This window comes from Lolium perenne, chromosome 3, assembly GCF_019359855.2.
Source record: "Lolium perenne isolate Kyuss_39 chromosome 3, Kyuss_2.0, whole genome shotgun sequence".
NCBI classification, from domain to species: domain Eukaryota; kingdom Viridiplantae; phylum Streptophyta; class Magnoliopsida; order Poales; family Poaceae; genus Lolium; species Lolium perenne.
In genome coordinates this window covers 219,834,106-219,857,149 of record NC_067246.2, presented here as the reverse complement: position 1 = coordinate 219,857,149, position 23,044 = coordinate 219,834,106, and the positions used below count along the sequence as shown (strand labels likewise).

The following is a 23,044-nucleotide window of genomic DNA, read 5'->3' as shown; positions in this document are numbered from 1 at the left end:
CCAGACAACCAATGTGAAGCTCCTTGAAGCCACGTAACATATGAACACTATATTGACATATCCAGACTAGGAAATGCTGGTTGTGATTGCACCAAGACTTTAGACTGCACAAAGTGGCAGCAAATGTTCTATCTTTCTTCCTTGTGATTACAGACAATAATGGTACACTTTTACATGATGAAAATCCTACTGCATGCGACTGGTGTGGCAAAACAGGTTAATTGCACACATGTTAATTAACCGAGAAAGCTACCATGTCCAGACGTACCTCTTTGATAAATGAAACTATACAACAGCTTCCTGATTCTTTTTTCTCACATTAAAACAGCGGTTATCTGTCCACTGCGGGAACTGCTAGTGTGGCTCCTCGCTGTACAATGTGACACGGTTGCTTGATTCTCATGGCATGGTATTCAGAAATTCATATCGTGGATCACCAAACCAAGCATCTTCTCCTCCGAAACTTGTCAACATCATCTGAGCTCATTCGTGGCTTTTCAGCAGCATCTGCTGTTTTGGATTTCCCGACTCTACTATCTAAGCTCTTCCGCGAGATCTGTCGGCACTTCGCATCTTCTTGGGGTTTGTCCACGGATGCAGGTTCTGTATCTTTTTTAGAAGTGTCATCTGTCGCTGTTACCTCTTTCACGTCAGGTTTCGTCGATTTTTTGCCAAGGCCCGATACGAACTTCTTCAAGTGCCTGATGTAGTCAGGATACAGCTCAAGATTGCAGTGCCCACCGCCACTTAGCCACAAAGGCGAATGTTTCACCTTGCAAAGCTCCCATAGCTGCTTCCCATGTGACCAATCAACCACGTCGTCTGATGTGCCCTGGTATAACAGTTATGATAATGGTTTCAGTTATGACAACTGAAGCACCGAAATTATAAGATAGAAACATTCAAGGTAGAAACAGTGGCAATAAATATTATACTAATGAAACCACATAGCACACCTCATAGTCTCATAATAGCAGTTATTTCACTCCAGTAACTTCGACTTCTGATTGTTCTTGCTTCATTTATGTTTAACTTTTATATACTTGACTTGGTGGGCATTTACAGATAATCATCTATTTTCAGCTTCTCAATGTAGTGGTATACAAAGACAAAACAAATCTATTATCCCACAACAGACCAACATACAAACTAGACACCACTGAAAAGGAAATTTAAAAAGCATAAAATAAAAGAACTTACATGAATGACAAGAACTGGACAGTTTACCAGGCTGATTTTGTCGACATTCTACAGAATAGTGGAAAATGTATCAGCCATTTGTCAACAACAATTCTAAGGGAAAAGGTGGGAGTAAAATTTACCTTGTAAATGTCAAACCAAAATGTTTTTTTGACTGGATATAGTACTCTCAGTCCAGATAAAATGGGACTGTGCAGAACCACAGCCCGCAAATTTGGTAATCGTGAAGCAAGATCAATGGTTGGACCACTTCCAACAGATTGGCCATACAAAATTATATCCTCATCTGGCACACCATATTTTTCCTTGAGGCAGTTATATGCTGCTTCAATGTCTGCATATGTATTATACTCAGTGGGCTGTTCAATGGAAGAATAAGATGTCCATTAAGATAAGCTTGCACAGAAGATTAGCACTGGTAATTTAAAGATGAAGCAGCAAACATAATACCTTCCCCGTAGACCTCCCATAACCAGCATAATCATACCTGCAACACATACAGGGTCTATTAAGATGGATGCCTGGGAGGAAACAGATTCTTATGCAAACACAAGCGTAAAGGGAAACCTATTTAGCATTCGAATGAGGCTCAGAATTGCTCCAATTTTATATAATGTGTGAATGAGTTGTGTGTACGAGGGGAGGTCCCTTGGGATCTGAGATATGACGCACATAAATGGATCTGTCTGCATTATTCCAATCATGAGGTACATTGCTGTTCCACCAGACAGACCCACTAGTTATGCCTCGAAATAAAACATACCATCTCCTCATCATCGAAAAAAGTTTCTGTCAGATCCAAGCTACCTCCACAAAATACATTATCTTGTTTCACACCCACAATGTCGGGAACAGTACTATAGAATCATTCTTACCATCTAAAGGTATAACTGACAAGAGATGGCCTGAAAGTATTTTAGAGTTACAAATTTCTGCAGTATGCAATCATATACAGCACACCTATTAGGGAACTGGTCATGTAATCTGCAGCCCATCTAATCCTTGAAGGTTGCTATTTGATTGAGTTTTCTTTCCAAACTAATGGGTTATGCGATGTTCCCTTAACATGAAAAGCAAGAATCAAGTAGGTGTTGGGCAGCAAGACAGTGATGGTCACTTTTCATGGCTAGATAAATTAGCATAGTGCTAATACTTTTCATGGAGTAGTAACTAACGGGAAAGGAGGAGACGTGACAGCTTAGCTACCAGTAAATACAGCTGAATTTCATCCCAGCTAGTACTAGTAATTAGATTGTATTTCAGACACAAATTTAAGTCGAAGCAGCAGTGCGGCTAAATGAGATGAGCATTTTGTGTGCGATTCATAACTCTCTCCCCAATCTATGCGCTACAAGACAATTTTCCCTGAAATCGTAAAAACCAGCCTCCATTTGCAAAATAGCAGCAACAAATCAGGAAATAGGCACACCGAATCAGCAAATCAGGATCTGTTAAGATGGATGTCAGGGTGGGAACACATTTCTTATGTAGGGTACTAACTGTGAGCATAAATCAAGCACGAGCATAAAAGGAAACCTTACATTTGAACGTGTTTCAAGATTGCCCCAATTAATATAATGTGTGAATGAGTTGTATGTACAAGGGCAAAGGGGGGTCCCTTGGGATCCAAAATATGACACACATCTGCCTGCATCATTCTAATCATTAGGTACACTGGTGATCCAGCAGACAGACCCACTAGTTATGCCTCGAAATACAACATACAATCTCCTCAGCACCACAAAAGTTTGCTCTGTAAGATCCAAGGTACCTCCACAGAATACATTATCTTGTTTCGGGTCCAGTACCATAGAGCCATTTTCATGGTATACAGGTAAGAAGTAACCATAGAGCGAAACTGATGGACTGATAGGGTGTTCCTTATACGATCAGAAGTAAGAACCAAGTAGGTGTCGGGCAGCAAGACATGGATGGTCAGTTTTCATGGCTTAGATAAATTTAGTATGGTGCTAATACTTGTAACTAACGGAAAAGGGGGAGACGTGGCAGGTAGAAAATGAATCTAAATTTCATCCGCAGCTAGTACCAGTAATTAGATTGTTTTTCACCAACTAATAAGCCGAAGCAGCAGTGCAGCTAAATGCTAGGATGAGCATTTTGTGTGCGATTCATAACTCTCCCCATCTATGTGCTACGAGTCAATATTTTTCCCGCAACTATAGAAAAGCAGCCTCCATTTGCAAAATCGCAGCAGCAAATCAGGAAATAGGCACGCCGAATCTTTATACTACTCATAAATGCACACCACATACTAGTAGTACTACTAGTATCCAAACACCTTTCGAAGTAGGCGCTTTCCTTTCCCAAACGTCTCCCGGAAGTTTCCGCCGAAGGAAACCTCGGGCAAATCCAGCTTAGACAAGCGAGCGGGCGGGGCGAAGCAGGGAATGAGGGAAGCGCTTTATTTACCCGAAGATGTTGACGCGTAGGCGTCGGCTGAGCTCGACGAAGAGCCCGTACATCTGGCCGAGGTCTGCGGCGTTGCCGTGGGAGTAGAGCAGCGTGGCGGAGGCCCGCGCGTGGCGCACGTGCACGGCCACGATCTCGTTCCCGCGGCGCGTGCGGAGGCGCACCACCTCCGTGCCGTCCTCGTCGTCGGCGGCGGCGGAGGAGGAGGAGTCCCCTCCGGCGCTGGCGCCGTCCCGCCTGCGTCGGCGCGCGGGGGGCCGGGAGATCTCGGGGATGAGGAGGCGGCCGGTGGCGGCGTCGGCGAGGACGACGGTGTAGGAGGGCGGCGTGGGCGGGAAGAAGGCGAAGCGCGCGGCGATGGTGGACGTCACCCCACCCATCTCCGTCTCCGCGTCGTCAGCAGCGCGGCCGCGGCGCCGGCATGCGAGGGTTTGGATCGGAGGGTTTGGTGGTGGTGCTGGTGGGAGCAGAGAGGGAGAAGGTGGGAGCTCACTACTACTGGGAACGAACTTTTCCGAGCGAGCCAGCCAGCCAGCCAGTGTGTTTAATTTTGATGATGATTTAGGTGGACGTGGTTTAGATTTAGCGAGAGGAGCGACGCCGTTGGAGGAATGTGGCGGATCGGCTGAGGCTGCCAGCTGCCGTGGCCAATTCTGCGGTCGTGGTACTAACAGTATAATTTTTATGACAAATAAAATATATTTTGTTACTAGTTAATTAATTTTATGGTTAAACTAGTGTTCAAATTTTGAAGGGGCTCGTGGTCGGTACTTGCCTAGAAAAAAATTGGTGTGCAACAGTATGAGAAATTGTGGACTCCAACTGAAAAATGGAACAGACGGGCATAGTACAGGTTTGGCGAACAGAACTAGGACTCCAGCTAATTCAGAAGAGTGAAACGTGATCTGGTTGGTTCCCTTTCGAGACATGAGTTGTAAAGGAGTGACGACCGCAAAGCAGTAGTACATGACAAGTTGTATGGTTACTTTTCTAAAGAACTCATTGATGTATTCCCCTTTAGCTGCACGCAGATCAACGGTGCGGGCCGGGCCATATGCACACACGTGTTGGAGTAAACTTGAAGGCTCTTTTGGAGATTGTGTAGGATTATGTGAAAAAAAAATCTGTATAAATTGTTTGGTTCATAGAAACATATTTCATACAAATTGATCCTATAGAAAATTTTGCAGTGTAAATTATATAGAAAATTAGCATTAGATCATGATCATATTTCATGGAAATTCATTTGCTATAACCAAGGAGAATTATCTTCACATAGGAATATACCTTTTCTATTACTATGGTTTTTCTATCCTTTGAATAGAAGGGGCCCAAATTAATTTTCTACCGCATCGAAATGATGATCGAAAGCAAATCAATACGGCTGAAGAAATGGCTCTTGTGAAAAGTTTGAAGGTTTTTGGAGAGGTCGGATTGCTCAAATGTTGAAATAGAACGAGGTTGTCTGAAACTAACTCAATCTTGCAATGGAACTATACAAATTTGCAATATCTATTGCGCAATTTTGGTGGAATATTTCTTGAAGAACGATATAATGGATAGAATCTCTTTAAGACATTGTCAATGGGATGCCAAACAGATGGCACATCAGTTGGTGAAGAGTTAATTGCAAAAAATACCACATTTAGAGCTAGGGCTTTAAAAGACCACCGGTCTTCAATTGTTTTGCAAATACCCACCCATTCGCCCTCTATCTTCTTTGAAAAACATTGATTGCTAGATTTAGGTCATTTGATGCTATCTCTGATCAGACGGGCCCACTGCCAAATTGACGACCTAAGGTGGCAAGTGTGTAATGGGTCGAGGAGACACAAGGTAGACTGGTTATATATTCTAGTGGACCCCACATTTCATGTCATCGCTAACCTCTAGCGTGGTCACATGAAATACTCCCTCTCTCTCTCTCATGATCAAGCACACGGTGGAGGAGGGTGCGCTTGGTTGCGAGGTTTTCCTTGATCCATACAATGGTTCCTGGGGGACCCATTTGTGCGCAGCGCCGCTTCCTATTGGTCGTCGGAGCGACACTGGCAAGATGGCCGAGTGGTGCATTGTGTACCGGCTATAAGGAGCTAGCGAGCACTCCAGAAGGATCCGAAGCTCACCCCAAGGCTTCCAAGCTAGTCGGAGACGACATGAGAGGTCGGAGACGATGCCACGGTCGGCGAACTCGGTTGTCAACACCCGGATTTTTAAGTCCGAATGCCTATTATGTCATACATCGCAATCCCAGGAATATTGTTGTTGCGAGGCATAATAGTTAAGTATCACAGTCATCATTCATTACAAACCATAAGTCTTACAAATTTGAATCACATGATCCATATTACACGAATAGTTGATCTATTGATCAACGAACAAACACAAGTTCATAGTTCAACATAGCGGAAGCGTAAGATACACGGACTCTCTAGTCCACAGGCCAACGCTTGACGTTGGAAGGCGCTTAGTTGTCGTAGGCGTCCTGCTGGTCATCTCCTTGTTCCTCTTCATACTCTGGCCATTTGAATAGCCAGGGACAAAGCCGTGAGTACGTTGAGTACTCGCAAACCAATACTAAAGTAAGTGCTAGACATTCTAGTATGGTTTGCTAAGCTCTAGTTTATTTGCATAAAGCTAGTTTTATTTCACAAAGTTTTGAGAAAATGCTTACTCAAGTGCTAACTAACTCAAGTGGGAACATTAGTGTCATTCCCACCATTCAAGTGGTGATTTCAATTCAATCCACCCCAAGTCATTTCACCTTCACCTTTCAACATCTTTTTCAAAGATATGACATCGGAAACTGTATGGCCTTTCCAACCGTCCGTAACCGTGGACGCGGCTATTCGAATAGGTTTACACTGCGAGAGGTTGCACACTTGTGCCACAACATTTGATTTCATCCGTCGGGATTTCCCGAATAATCGTAACACGCACGCGGATCATCAACCATAACCTTTCACTTACGAATCCTAGTATGAGCACCTCTCCCCATGAGCTTGGCCTCCCGGTGAAGACAGTCCACTGGGAATCGCACAGGCTTGGGCCGGACATTCACCTCATTTCGCATCATATCGTATCGTTTCTTTTGTGGTAGAGGCAGCTTTCGGCATAACCCCGATGACGCTTGTTTAGAGGGAACCCATACTAAGACGCATAAACTTCCAGTTAAGCCCTACCCATAATCAGGTATTGTGGGGGTACTTAATAATTGGAAAGGTATCGCATTCAAACCAACATCATGTTTTATCAAAAATCACCATCTTCTCTTGGTCATATTCACCTTCAAAAATCATTCAATGGAATGCATCTTCATTCCAAGGTTTCAAAATCCTTTCAAAAATCACAAGGTTCCCATCTAGAGTAGTCAAGTTTAGTTGATTAGCACTAGCTCTAATTCATGAGGGGTGCTATCTTGCTTTGCTTGGAAGAGACTAACTCACTACCCTAATAACCAACTTGTACTTTGACCAAAGTTAACTATAAAAGTAAATCATTTAGGAAACAAGTGAAAACTTGGGATGGGTTCACATAAGAAAAGATAAGAAACATGGTGCCTTGCCCCAAGGGGCTTTGCACTTAGCAAGAATATTAGCTTGCATAGTAATTTAGCTTGCCTTGGTAGTTCTCAAACTGTTCCTCCTCCTCCTCCTGGTAGCAACCTTCCTCTTCGGCGTACTCTCCGGTGCTACCGTCTAAAATTGAATATGAGTATAGTTACTCACTAATTCAATGGCTATTCCACACATCACAATTAAACACTCAAACTACTCTATGCACACCACATAAATAAACTAAGGTGCATTGCTTGTGGGATTTTAAAAAAAAAGAATTTGTATTCTATATGTAGATGATAGTTTCCATAGGGTTCTGGAGAAATAATTTCCTCTCATTGAAATCTTCTTAAGATTTAATTTCTCCAACAATCATGGATGAACTCATATTGACCTAAATCAAATGTTCATCATCATCATCATTTGGTAGAATGATTTAAATGAGGTGGATCACCTCATACTATTTAAATAACACTACATTTGATTTAAATCTCAAGAAATTCATATAAGAGAGTTTGGAACCAGGGGTCCAAACATCCCATGAATTCATGTGAGACAAGTTTAAATGAAGTATAAGACTTCACACAATTTAACTTTAATAGTTTTGGACCATATCAACTAGTTAAGCTAGTCAAAATATCCATTCACTAAACCATGGCATGATCATACAAAGTGACCACACCATTTTATTGCATAAACAATTAGTGTAAGTCAAATGTGTGCTATTAGAGTTGGAATTAACTTAATATCTATTTTGGTTGATTTTTAAGAATTGTTTGAATAGGGAAAAGTCCCTGGCTTGTTATTTTTGTCACATTAATTCTACAAAGAATTTGACCCAGAGGCCAGTGGCATGTTGGAGAGAATTTCAGTGGCTTTCCAAAAATATCAAATTCACTAAATTTGGTTTAGCCAAATTGAAACTATTTAATTTCAAAGTTTGGGCAGTATTGGATTGTTTGGAAAATGTTTAAATCAAATTTGAATTAAACAGGCCGGCGGGAAACCAACGTGGGCCGAAATGGTTTAAACAGGCCCCAGGCCAGCCCAGCCACGGTCCAGTGCCGCGCGGGCTGCCTGACAGAGGGTCCCGCATGTCAGCGGCGTTTAAAACCCGAAACGGTACGAGCGACGTGGCGCGTTGGATTAGAAGGCGATCCAACGGCGCACGGTCGTCGTCTTCTCCGGCGAGAAGCGAGGTTCCGCGGCGAGCCTAGGGGGTGGGAGAGCTAACCAGGGCTCCCGCGGTGGCTGGCAGTGTGCGTGATGTAGATGTGGACGACGGCGAAGCTCCTGGTACTGGCGGCGTCTCCTGGATCGGCTTCAATCGACGGCGATCTTCCGCGGCGTCCGGCGGCAGTGAGGTGGCGATTGGGTGGCTACGGCGGGGAATGTCGACGGTGGAGTGGCTCAGGCGGTCGAGTGAGAAGAGGGGAGTGTGCTGGTGTGCTCAATTCGACGAACGGAGCCCTCCTTTTATAAGCGAGCGAGTGACCGTGGGGGCTGCGGCGAAGTCGACAGGCTCGCGGCGATTCCGGCGAGCGGTTGGGCTAGGCGAGGGTGCTGTCGGGTTCTACTCGTCCAGGCGATGCGTTTGGCGGCGACAGCACGGTCGGGGGAGGCTGGGTTAGGTCGCATTGCTTCCGTGTCCGTCGCGTCCGCGGCGGACCAGGGTTCTCTTCTCCGGCGACGGCGAGTACGGGTCGGGGTCGGGGGCATGTCTAGCGGCGTTGCGGTGTCACGCAGATGCTCAACGTGCTCGCAGGGGGTCCAGGGGGTGCTTGAGGTCGTGGCGCGGCGCGTGTCCAGTGCGTGCCCGTGGTGTGCACGCGCTCGACGCGAGCGGCGTCCAGGGCGCCATGGACGCGGGCTGGTCTGGCCGATGCAGGGCTCCTCCTCGACAATGGCCGGTGCTAGGTGGTCCAGTAGAGTGAGGTGGAGGGCAAGGACATGGTGGCCAGGGTTGGCGAGCAAGGGGGAGAGGGGAGGCTCGGCATGGTGATGCCATGGCCGGCATGGCCATGCCATGCAAGCTAGCTCCTCCTCCTTAGCTCCACTATGTTTCATTTAGGGTTAGAGGGGGCAGGGGAACCATTTGGTGCAAGTTGGGGTAGGTTTGTTTGAGTAGATCACTATTTGCAATAGTGTGTGAATAGTGTTCAAATTTGGAAAATACCAAATTATCCAAATTGGAAATAATTCAAAAGGTGAAAGTTTTTGAAAAGTGAGTGTTGAGATAAGTTGTAATTGACCAGAGATGAATTGAGGTGGTGGTGGAAAAATTAGATTTCAAAATTTGGCCACAATGGCTAAGTGGAGATTGTTGAACTTGTTATAAAGTTGCCACTTTGGATGAGCATAGCTAGTGATCAAGGATGAATTTGGCAGGGTGGTCTTCATCAAAGTTGTTCACCTTGATGTTGACTTTGAAATGGTGCAAGGAGTTAGCAAGAATGGATTTGAGAAAATTGAATTGCAGGGGCTCAAAGTGGTGATCAGACTAAAATTGGCAGATTTGGCCATCATCACATGTGAGTGGGAAAAGTGTTTGAAATTCATTTGAATTGTGAACCCTTGATTCCAAAAGTTGTAATAAGTGCTTAATAACATTATTCAACTAATGGTGAAGACCAAATAGGTCTAGGGTCAAGTTTTATAAAAATGCCATAGGGCATATGTGAGGGTTTTTAGGGTTTTGCCTTTTATTGGATTTTCTTCCTCTTTGATTTATTTGGTTGGTGATCTTCATGAAGGAGATATGCCCTAGAGGCAATAATAAAGTGGTTATTATTTATATCTTTATGTTTATGATAAATGTTTATATATCATGCTAGAATTGTATTAACCGAAACATTAGTACATGTGTGATATGTAGACAAACAAGAAGTCCCTAGTATGCCTCTTAAACTAGCTTGTTGATTAATGGATGATTAGTTTCATAATCATGAACATTGGATGTTATTAATAACAAGGTTATGTCATTGTGTGAATGATATAATGGACACACCCAATTAAGCGTAGCATAAGATCTCGTCATTAAGTTATTTGCTATAAGCTTTCGATACATAGTTACCTAGTACTTATGACCATGAGATCATGTAAATCACTTATACCGGAAAGGTACTTTGATTACACCAAACACCACTGCGTAAATGGGTGGCTATAAAGGTGGGATTAAGTATCCGGAAAGTATGAGTTGAGGCATATGGATCAACAGTGGGATTTGTCCATCCCGATGACGGATAGATATACTCTGGGCCCTCTCGGTGGAATGTCGTCTAATGTCTTGCAAGCATATGAATGAGTTCATAAGAGACCACATACCACGGTATTTAGTAAAGAGTACTTGTCGAGACGAGGTTGAACAAGGTATAGAGTGATACCGAAGATCAAACCTCGGACAAGTAAAATATCGCGAGACAAAGGGAATTGGTAATATATGTGTATGGTTCATTCGATCACTAAAGTCATCGTTGAATATGTGGGAGCCATTATGGATCTCCAGATCCCGCTATTGGTTATTGGTCGGAGTGAGTACTCAACCATGTCCGCATAGTTCTCGAACCGTAGGGTGACACACTTAAAGTTGGATGTTGAAATGGTAGCACTTGAATTATGGAATGGAGTTCGAATATTTGTTCTGAGTCCCGGATGAGATCCCGGACATCAGGAGGAGTTCCTAATGGTCCGAGAATAAGATTCATATATAGGATGTCATTTTATGTGAAATAAAATGTCGCGGAAGGTTCTATGGAAGGTTCTAGAAGGTTCTAGAAAAGTCCTTAAGAAACCACCAAGGAAGGTGGAGTCCACAAGGGACTCCACCTCCATGGCCGGCCAGCCCTAGATGGGGTGGAGTCCCAAGTGGACTCCACCATAGGGGGCCGGCCACCCCCCACATGGGAGGTGGGAATCCCACCTTTGGGTGGGAGTCCTAGTTGGGCTAGGTTTCCCCCTCCTATGGAAGGTTTTGGTTTCGGGTCTTATTCGAAGACTTGGACACCAACACTTGGGATCCACCTATATAATGAGGGGCCAAGGAGGGGGCCGGCCAACCCCCAAGACCATAAGCTGGCCGCCCCCATAGAGTGGCCGGCCACCCTCCCAAACCCTAGCCAAGCTCCTCCACTCCATATTGCCCGCATTGCTTAGCGAAGCTCCGCCGGACTTCTACACCGCCACCGACACCACGCCGTCGTGTCGTCGGATTCAAGAGGAGCTACTACTTCCGCTGCCCGCTGGAACGGGGAGGTGGACGTCGTCTTCATCAACAACCGAACGTGTGACCGAGTACGGAGGTGCCGCCTGCTCGTGGCGCGGAACCGATCGGGATCAAGATCTTCTACGCGCTTTTGCAAGCGGCAAGTGATCGTCTACCGCAGCAACAAGAGCCTCATCTTGTAGGCTTTGGAATCTCTTCAAGGGTGAGACTCGATACCCCTCGTTGCTACCGTCTTCTAGATTGCATCTTGGCTTGGATTGCGTGTTTGCCGTAGGAAAATTTTTGTTTTCTATGCAACGTTATCCTACAAAGGGTATCGAGCCGTGTCTATGCATAGATGGTTGCACGAGTAGAACACAATGGTTTGTGGGCGTTGATGCTCTTGTTATCTTTAGTTTGAGTACTTTGCATCTTTATGGCATAGTGGGATGAAGCGGCTCGGACTAACTTTACATGACCGCGTTCATGAGACTTGTTCCTCGTTCGACATGCAACTTGTATTGCATAAGAGGCTTTGCGGGTGTCTGTCTCTCCTACTATAGTAAAGATTCAATTTACTCTTCTATTGAAAACATTAGTATCAACGTTGTGGTTCATGTTCGTAGGTAGATTAGATCTCTCTCGAAAACCCTAAACCACGTAAAATATGCAAACCAAATTAGAGACGTCTAACTTGTTTTTGCAGGGTTTGGTGATGTGATATGGCCATAATGTGATGATGAATATGTATGAGATGATCATTATTGTATTGTGGCAACCGGCAGGAGCCTTATGGTTGTCTTTAAATTTCATGTTGAGTAGTATTTCAAAGTAGTTGTAATAGTTGCTACATGGAGGACAATCATGAAGACGGCGCCATTGACCTTGACGCTACGCCGACGATGATGGAGATCATGCCCGAAGATGATGGAGATCATATCCGTGCTTTGGAGATGAAGATCAAAGGCGCAAGAACAAAAGGGCCATATCATATCACATATGAACCGCATGTGATGTTAATCCTTTTTATGCATCTTATTTTGCTTAGATCGCGACGGTAGCATTATAAGATGATCCCTCACTAAAATCTCAAGATAATAAAGTGTTCATCCTTAGTAGCACCGTTGCCAAGTCTTGTCGTTTCAAGCACCTCGTGATGATCGGGTGTGATAGATTCAATAAGTACATATAACGGGTGCAAGACAGCTTTTGCACATGCGGATACTAAGGTGGCCTTGACGAGCCTAGCATGTACGTACATGGTCTCGGAACACGTGATACCGAAAGGTAGAGCATGAATCATATGGTTGATATGATGAACACTTTGAGTGTTCGCCATTGAAATCACACCTTTTCTCGTGATGATCGGGTTTAGGTGCGGTGGATTTGGTTCGTGTGATCACTAAGACAATGCGAGGGATATTGTTTTGAGTGGGAGTTCACTTAGGTTTTTAATTATGTTGAATTAAAATTTGAACTCAATTTGTCATAAACTTAGTCTAAACTATTGCAAATATATGTTGTAGAGATGGCGTCCCCAATCAATTTTAATCAGTTCCTAGAGAAAGAGAAACTTAAGAGCAACGGTAGCAACTTCACCGATCGGTTCCGTCATGTGAGGATCTTCCTCTCGGCGGAAATCTGCAATTTGTGCTTGATGCACCGCTAGGTGACCCTCCCGCGTAAGATGAATCCGATGAAGTAAAAGCCGTTTACGCGACTCGAAAACTCGGTACTCTCAAGTTCGTGTGCCATCCCGTGCGCTGAATCCGATCTTCAAAAACGTTTTGAGCACCATGATCCTCATGAGTTGATGAATGAGCTGAAAGCTATATTCGAGACTCATGCGGCAAAGGAATGCTATGAAGCATCGAAACATTTCTTCACTGTATGATGGAAGAAGGCAGCTCCGTTAGTGAGCACATGCTCGCCATGACCGGCATGCGAAGAAACTCGTTGACTTGGGAATAGTGATTCCTAATGATCGGGATTAATCGTGTCCTTCAATCACCGCCACCAAGTTACAAGAACTTTGTGATGCCCTACAAGCGGCAGACCATGAACACGGAGGTACCTGAACTTTTTGGCATGCTAAAAGCTGCGGAGCTTGAGATCAAGAAAGAGCATCAAGTGTTGATTGTCAACAAGCCCACCGGTTTCAAGAAACAGGCAAGTCTAAGGGAAAATTCAAGAAGGGTGGCAAGAAAGCTGCCACGCCTCCTATGAAACCTAAGAACGGCCCTAAGCCTCGATGCTGAGTGCTATTACTGCAAGGAGAAGGGACACCGGAAGCGTAATTGCTCCAAGTATCCGGCTGATCTGAAGAGCGGCCTTGTCAAGAAGAAGAAAGAAGGTATATTTGATATACATGTTATAGATGTTCATTTCACGGTTCTCGTTCTAGTACTGGTATTTGATACTGGTTCGGTTGCTCATATTTGTAACTCGAAACAGAACTAAAGAATAAACGACAACCGCTCGAAAGATGAAGTGACGATGCGCGTTGGAAACGGATCCAAGGTCAATGTGATCGCAATCGGCACACTTCCTCTACATCTACCTTCGGGATTAGTTTTAAGCCTAAATAATTGCTATTATGTACTGCGTTGAGCATGAACATTATATCTGGATCTTGTTTAATGCAAGACGGTTATTCATTCAAGTCCGAGAATAATGGTTGTTCTATTTTTATGAATAATATCTTTTATGGTCGAGCACCACAAAAGAATGGCTTATTTCTATTAGATCTCGATAGTAGTGATACGCATATACATAACATTGATGCTAAGCGAATTAAACTTAATGATAATTCTACTTATATGTGGCACTGTCGTCTTGGTCATATTGGAGTGAAACGCATGAAGAAACTCCATACTAATGGATTACTTGAATCACTTGACTTTGAGTCACTTGATAGATGCGAAGCATGTCTAATGGGTAAAATGACAAAGACTCCATTTTCTCAGGTATGATGGAGCGAGCCATCGACTTATTGGAAATCATACATAGATGTATGTGGACCAATGAGCGTAGCATCGCGCGGTGGTTATCGTTATGTTCTAACCTTCACAGATGATCTGAGTAGATATGGGTATATCTATTTCATGAAACATAAATCCGAAACTTTCGAGAAGTTTAAGGAATTTCAAAGTGAAGTAGAAAATCAACGTAACAAGAAGATCAAATTTCTACGATCTGATCGTGGAGGTGAATATCTGAGTTATGAGTTTGGCATGCATTTAAAGAAATGCGGAATACTTTCACAATTGACACCGCCGGGAACACCTCAACGAAACGGTGTGTCCGAACGTCGTAATCGAACTCTCTTAGATATGGTTCGTAGTATGATGTCTCTTACTGATTTGCCGTTATCATTTTGGAGTTATGTATTAGAGACAAATTTAATTCACTTTAAATAGAGCACCATCAAAATCCGTAGAAACGACACCGTATGAATTATGGTTTAATAAGAAACCTAAGTCATTGTTCTCGAAAGTTTGGGGTTGCGAAGCCTATGTAAAGAAGTTACAACCGGACAAGCTAGAACCCAAAGCGGAGAAATGCGTCTTCATAGGATACCCTAAGGAAACTATAGGGTACACTTTCTATCACAAATCCGAAGGCAAAATCTTTGTTGCTAAGAACGGAACCTTTCTTGAGAAAGAATTTCTCACTAAAGAAGTGACTGGAAGAAAAGTAGAACTCGATGAGATTGATGAATCTATACTCGTTGATCGTAGTAGCGCGATCGAAGTTGTACTGTACCGCCTACACCGGCAACAGAGGAAGCTAATGACAATGATCATGAAACTTCGAACGAGGAAACCATCGAACCTCGCAGACGACAAGGGAACGTGCCACTCCTGATTGGTATGATCCTTGTCTAAATGTCATGATTGTAGATAACAATGATGAGGACCTGCGACGATGAAGAAGCGATGATGAGCCCGCATTCCAACAAATGGCAAGAAGCCATGAAATCCGAAATGGGATCCATGTATGATAACAAAGTATGGACTTTGGTAGACTTACCCGATAGCCGAAAGGCTGTCGAGAATAAATGGATCTTCAAGAGAAAAACAGATGCCGATGGTAATATTACTGTCTATAAGCTCGACTTGTCGCAAAGGGTTTCCGACAAATTCAAGGAGTTGACTACGATGAGACTTTCTCACCCGTAGCGAAGCTAAAATCTGTGAGGATTTTGTTAGCAATAGCTGCATTTTTCGATTATGAGATTTGGCGTATGGATGTCAAAACGGCGTTCCTTAATGGAGATATTGAGGAAGAGTTGTATATGGTACAACCAAAAGGTTTTGTCGATCCTAAAAATGTCGACAAAGTATGCAAACTTCAGCGTTCAATCTATGGACTCAAGCAAGCATCAAGAAGTTGGAACCGACGCTTTGATAAGGTGATCAAAGACTTCGGGTTTATACAAGGTCATGGAGAGGCCTGTATTTACAAGAAAGTGAGTGGGAGCTCGTAGCATTCCCGATATTATATGTAGATGACATATTATTGATCGGGAATGATATAGAACTATTAAGCAGTGTTAAGGGTTATTTGAATAATAGTTTTTCAATGAAAGACCTTGGTGAAGCATCGTATATATTAGGCATCAAGATTTATAGAGATAGATCAAGACGCCTAATAGGGCTATCACAGAGTACATATCTGGACAAGATTCTAAAGAAGTTTAGAATGGACGAAAGTAAGAAAGGGTTCTTACCTATGTTACCAGGCAAGGTATTGAGTAAAACTCAAGGACCGGCTACGGCAGAAGAAAGAGAAAGGATGTGTAACATCCCCTATGCCTCGGCAGTAGGATCTATCATGTATGCCATGCTATGTACTAGACCGGATATAGCACATGATGTTAGTTTGACTAGCAGATATCAAAGTGATCCAGGAATGGAACACTGGACAGCGGTCAAGAATATCCTGAAGTACTTGAAAAGAACTAAGGATATGTTTCTTTGTTATGGAGGTGACCAAGAGCTCGTTGTAAACGGTTACACCAATGCAAGTTGGAACACTGATCCTGATGACCCTAAGTCACAATCTGGGTACGTGTTTATATTGAATGGTGCTGCGTAAGTCTGGGCAAGCTCGAAGCAGTGCACGGTGGCGAAGTCTTCAACAGAATCGTAGTACATAGCGGCTTCCGTGAGGCTTCATCGTAAGCGGTATGGATGAAGAGGTTCATTGTAGAGCTCGGTGTGGTTCCTAGTGCATTGGACCCATTAATCATTTCTTTGTGATAACATGGGTGCCATCGCCAATGCACAAGAGCCAAGGTCACACAAGAGGCTCAAGCATATCAAGCTGCGTTACCACTCGATTCGCGAGTACATCGAAGATGGAGAAGTAAAGATTTGCAAAGTACACACTGATCTGAATGTAGCAGATCCGTTGACTAAAGCTCTCCCTAGGGCAAAGCATGACCAACACCAGAATGCCATGGGTGTTAGGTATATTACAATGTAATCTAGATTATTGACTCTAGTGCAAGTGGGAGATCAAGGAGATATGCCCTAGAGGCAATAATAAAGTGGTTATTATTTATATCTTTATGTTTATGATAAATGTTTATATATCATGCTAGAATTGTATTAACCGAAACATTAGTACATGTGTGATATGTAGACAAACAAGAAGTCCCTAGTATGCCTCTTAAACTAGCTTGTTGATTAATGGATGATTAGTTTCATAATCATGAACATTGGATGTTATTAATAACAAGGTTATGTCATTGTGTGAATGATATAATGGACACACCCAATTAAGCGTAGCATAAGATCTCGTCATTAAGTTATTTGCTATAAGCTTTCGATACATAGTTACCTAGTCCTTATGACCATGAGATCATGTAAATCACTTATACCGGAAAGGTACTTTGATTACACCAAACACCACCAAGCGTAAATGGGTGGCTATAAAGGTGGGATTAAGTATCCTAAAGTATGAGTTGAGGCATATGGATCAACAAAGTGGGATTTGTCCATCCCGATGACGGATAGATATACTCTGGGCCCTCTCGGTGGAATGTCGTCTAATGTCTTGCAAGCATATGAATGAGTTCATAAGAGACCACATACCACGGTATTTAGTAAAGAGTACTTGTCAGGAGACGAGGTTGAACAAGGTATAGAGTGATACCGAAGATCAAACCTCGGACAAGTAAAATATCGCGAGACAAAGGGAATTGGTAATATATGTGTATGGTTCATTCGATCACTAAAGTCATCGTTGAATATGTGGGAGCCATTATGGATCTCCGCATCCCGCTATTGGTTATTGGTCGGAGTGAGTACTCAACCATGTCCGCATAGTTCTCGAACCGTAGGGTGACACACTTAAAGTTGGATGTTGAAATGGTAGCACTTGAATTATGGAATGGAGTTCGAATATTTGTTCGGAGTCCCGGATGAGATCCCGGACATCACGAGGAGTTCCGGAATGGTCCGGAGAATAAGATTCATATATAGGATGTCATTTTATGTGAAATAAAATGTCGCGGAAGGTTCTATGGAAGGTTCTAGAAGGTTCTAGAAAAGTCCGGAAGAAACCACCAAGGAAGGTGGAGTCCACAAGGGACTCCACCTCCATGGCCGGCCAGCCCTAGATGGGGTGGAGTCCCAAGTGGACTCCACCATAGGGGGCCGGCCACCCCCCACATGGGAGGTGGGAATCCCACCTTTGGGTGGGAGTCCTAGTTGGGCTAGGTTTCCCCCTCCTATGGAAGGTTTTGGTTTCGGGTCTTATTCGAAGACTTGGACACCAACACTTGGGATCCACCTATATAATGAGGGGCCAAGGGAGGGGGCCGGCCAACCCCCAAGACCATAAGCTGGCCGCCCCCCATAGAGTGGCCGGCCACCCCCTCCCAAACCCTAGCCAAGCTCCTCCACTCCATATTGCCCGCATTGCTTAGCGAAGCTCCGCCGGACTTCTACACCGCCACCGACACCACGCCGTCGTGCTGTCGGATTCAAGAGGAGCTACTACTTCCGCTGCCCGCTGGAACGGGGAGGTGGACGTCGTCTTCATCAACAACCGAACGTGTGACCGAGTACGAAGGTGCTGCCCGTTCGTGGCGCCGGAACCGATCGTGATCAAGATCTTCTACGCGCTTTTGCAAGCGGCAAGTGATCGTCTACCGCAGCAACAAGAGCCTCATCTTGTAGGCTTTGGAATCTCTTCAAGGGTGAGACTCGATACCCCCTCGTTGCTACCGTCTTCTAGATTGCATCTTGGCTTGGATTGCGTGTTTGCCGTAGGAAAATTTTTGTTTTCTATGCAACGTTATCCTACACTTCACATGATCACTCTAAGGTTTTTAGAGCATAGCAAATACAAGTAATACAATCATCATGGCATATCACTCAAATGCACAAGTCCTATGCATGGTACTATATGCAAAAGAAAAGTTTTTGTTGGTTTGAAATTTTGTTCTCTGGAATTCTCTAACTTTCTTTTCATTGAAATTTGGGGTGTTACAAACCCTTCCCCCTTACAAAAGATCTCGTCCCGAGATCAAAAAGAAAGTTAGGTACTAAAGAGATCTGGGTACTCCTTCTTCATGAAGTCTTCGCGTTCCCAGGTTGCTTCATCCTCGGTATGATTGCTCCACTGGATCTTCAGAAACTTGATGCTTCGGGTGCGGGTGGTTCTGTAAGCTTCTTCTAGGATGCGAATCGGCACTTCGCGGATCTTGTGAACCTTCTCTTCGGCTTCACGAAGAACGTCTGGGCCGAAAACTTGACTCTCTCCGACTTCTGACCAGTTCAGGGGGGTACGGCACTTCCTTCCGTACAAGGCTTCAAAGGGGGCCATCTGTAGGCTGACTTGATAACTATTGTTGTATGAGAATTCTGCGTAAGGTAGGCAGTCTTCCCACTTGGATCCGTATTCCAGTACGCATGCTCTAAGCATGTCTTCCAGTATCTGGTTTACTCTCTCAGTCTGTCCGTCGGTCTGAGGGTGATAAGCGGTGCTGAAATTTAGGCGAGTGCCTAGTCCTTCATGCACCTTCGCGTAACCTTGAGGTGAACTGTGATCCTCTATCAGACACTATCGATTTGGGGGTTCCGTGCAAAGCGACTATTCTGGAGATGTAAAGTTCAGCTAACTTGGGGCCTTGATAGGTGGTTTTGACGGCGATGAAATGGGCGACTTTGGTTAGTCTATCGACCACTACCCATATGGAATCATTGCCTTTGCTAGATTTGGGCAGTCCGGTGATAAAGTCCATTCCTACGGAGTCCCATTTCCATTCTGGAATCTGAAGGGGTTGCAACAGTCCGGCGGGTCTTTGGTGTTCTGCCTTAACTCTCTGACAGATGTCACACTTAGCGATATAGCTACCGATCTCTCTCTTCATTCCGTGCCACCAAAATTGTTCTTTCAGGTCTTGGTACATCTTGGTACCTCCGGGGTGGATTGAGTAAAGGGTGTCGTGGGCTTCTTGCAAGATGACTTGTTTCAAGTCGTAGTCCGATGGTACGCAGAGACGTTCTTTGTACCACAAAGATCTCGGCTTCGTCTCACGGTGAATCCGGGGCTTTTCCTTCGCTATCTGCTTTGATTCCGTCAATGCTAGCGTTGTCTTTTCTGGGCTTCCTTGATCTGACCAATCAAGGTGGGTTGCAGTTCTATGCTGGCTAGGAATCCTTCACTAACAAGTTCAAGTCTGAACTGTTCAAACTCTTGGTGCAAACTGGGCTGTTCGGTTGCGAGCATGGAGTTCAACTGGCACGGCAGTCGACTCAAAGCATCCGCTACCACATTGGCTTTGCCGGGGTGGTAGTGAATCTCCATGTCGTAATCCTTGATCAATTCGATCCATCGGCGTTGTCTCATGTTCAACTCCTTCTGGGTGAAAATATATTTGAGGCTTTTGTGGTCGGAGTAGATCTCGCATCGATTACCCATGAGGTAATGACGCCAAACTTTCAAGGCTAAGACCACGGCTGCAAGCTCGAGGTCGTGGGTTGGGTAATTCTGCTCATGTTGCTTGAGTTGTCGTGACAGGTAGGATACAACCTTGCCTTCTTGCATAAGCACGCATCCAAGTCCAGTCTTGGAGGCATCGCAATATACGTCAAAGGGCTTTGCGATATCTGGCATGATCAGGATTGGGGCTGTTGTCAGTCTACTCTTGAGCTGTTGAAAGCTCTCTTCACACTTGTCGGTCCACTCAAACTTTCGTCCTTTTTCAGCAGTTGGGTCATTGGTCGAGCGATGCTCGAGAAACCTTCTACAAATCTGCGGTAATATCCGGCTAATCCAAGAAAAGCGCGGACCTCGGTTTGTGTGGTTGGGGCTTTCCATTCCATAACAGTTTTGATCTTGGCGGGATCTACGGCAATTCCTCCTGCAGACAAGATGTGTCCGAGGAATCCAACTTCTTCCAGCCAAAACTCACACTTGCTAAACTTGGCGTACAACTGGTGCTGTCTAAGGGTTTCTAGAACAATCTCCAAATGCTGTTCATGTTCCTCTTCGGACTTGGAGTAGACCAGAATGTCATCGATGAAAACAACGACAAACTTGTCCAAAAAGTTCATGAAGATTTTATTCATGAGATTCATGAAATAAGCGGGGGCATTGGTCAATCCAAACGACATGACGTTGTACTCATACAACCCATATCTGGTGGTAAAGGCAGTTTTTGGAATGTCGGTGGCTCGGATCTTCAGTTGGTGGTATCCAGTTCTAAGATCTATCTTCGAGAAAACTCGGGATCCGGTGAGTTGGTCAAACAAGTCTTCGATCTTGGGTAAGGGGTATTTGTTTTTGATGGTGACATCGTTAAGCTTACGATAGTCCGTGCATAAACGATTTGCACCATCTTTCTTGTCGACAAACAAGACGGGGGATCTCCAGGGGGATGCACTTGGTCTAATCAAACCTTTGGCTAACATGTCATCTATTTGCTTCTTCAGCTCCACAAGTTCGGCTGCGTTCATGCTGTAGGCTCTCTGGGCGATGGGTCCAGTTCCAGGAATTAACTCGATGATAAACTCGATATCCCGGTCCGGGGGCATACCGGGTAGATCATCCGGAAACACATCAGGGTAGCGACAAACGACCCTGATTTGATCCAGAGTTGGCTTGGACACACTTTGGTTGCAGGTAAATTTTCTGGGTAATTTTTTAGAGACGTGCTCAACTATGATACCGGTGCTGCTAGTCATGGTTATGGCTTTCTTGGCGCAGTCTATCAACCCATTGTGCTTGGACATCCAGTCCATTCCTAGGACAACTTCCAAACCTTTGGTTCCCAGTATGATTAGATTTGCAAAGAAATCTACATCATGGATTTTGATTGGCACATTTTTGCAAAATTTTCTGGCTTTGGTGGTTGATCCGGGGATTTGAACTATCATAACATGCTTCAAACTGAGGGGTTGAATTTTACTTGTTGATGCAAAATCTTCGGTGACAAAGGAATGCGATGCTCCGGAATCAAACAACACTCTAGCAGGGGTGTGGTTGACAGAAAACATACCCAGCACAACATCTGGTGCGTCCTGGGCTTCTTCGGCGTTCATGTGGTAGAGGCGGCCGTTGCGGTTGTTGGGGTTGTTGGGGACGAACTTCTTGCCGGTGGAGACACGGCGTTGCTGCTGAGCAGGAGCAGCGGTGTTGCCGGCGAGCTTGGCAAGACGCTTGGGACACTCGTTGGAGTAGTGCCCCACTACACCACACTCATAACAGGTGATAGTGCTCTTGTCCTGCTTATTCGCAACGGGAATGGCATTACTTCCGGTTCTGGGGGTGGTGCTGGTGTTGGTGTTGTTGTTAGGGGCTCGGGGTGGAGCGCGGTTGTAGTTGTTGTTGTTGTAATTGTTGTTGTAGCCTCCTGGCTTGGAGTTTCCTCCACTCCGGTTCGATAACCGGCGAGAGTTCTGCATCGGGGTTTGTTGTGTCTCGGAGTGAAACCTCCGCTTGAGCTAGGGCGAAACTTTTGGGGGTGGCTTGATCCACTCGACTTGCCATGCGGCGCTATGCGGTTCTCATTGGCTTGGTTTAACTTGCCCTCCATCCTGGATGGCGGAGTCAACAAGGGCTTCGAGGTCGGCGAAGGGGATGTTGACGAGGACACCGTATCTCATCATGCAAATTGCTCAGGAATCTCTCCTTCCTCTTCTCAACCGTGTCGGCCTCATCAGGCATACCTTGACAAGGTGAGAAACTTGTCGCGGTACTCAACCACCGTCATGCGACCTTGTTTCAGTTCACGGAATTCATCCCTCCTCTTCTGGATAAGACCCGGGGGTACATGGTACTTGCTGAACTTGAGTTTGAAATCCTCCCAAGTCATGAATTGACCTCCGTTCATGGCACGGGTACTTGTCCACCAAGCGCGAGCTGGTCCAATGAGATAGTGAGTGGCGAACAACACCTTCTCGTTGGCTTCCACTCAGCTACTTCCGCATTGTTCTCCATAGTCCTGGAGCCAATCATCGGCGTCGAGGGGCTCCTCGGTCTTGCTAAACACCGGAGGGTTGGTGTTTTGGAAGTTCTTGAGCTTGGATCCGGGGTGGTCATGATTTCCATGGCCTTGGTTGGCGATGTTCTGCAAGGCGATGATGTTGGCTTGGCGCTCGGCTCTCTCGGTTTCCGGTCTGCAGCTGTGGTTTGCAGA

General features: G+C 44.9%; 1 protein-coding gene across 1 annotated transcript; it reads right to left on the bottom strand.

Moving 5' to 3' along the window:
* Nucleotides 1-67: 67 nt before the first annotated feature.
* Nucleotides 68-4,177, bottom strand: LOC127343413 (uncharacterized). Its single transcript, XM_051369544.2, has 5 exons — nt 3,631-4,177; nt 1,651-1,687; nt 1,323-1,559; nt 1,201-1,248; nt 68-832 (listed from the first exon to the last, which is right to left on the bottom strand). The coding sequence occupies exons 1-5, from the start codon at nt 4,008-4,010 to the stop codon at nt 434-436; spliced, it is 1,101 nt and encodes a 366-aa protein (XP_051225504.1). The 5' UTR covers nt 4,011-4,177; the 3' UTR covers nt 68-433.
* Nucleotides 4,178-23,044: the final 18,867 nt, after the last annotated feature.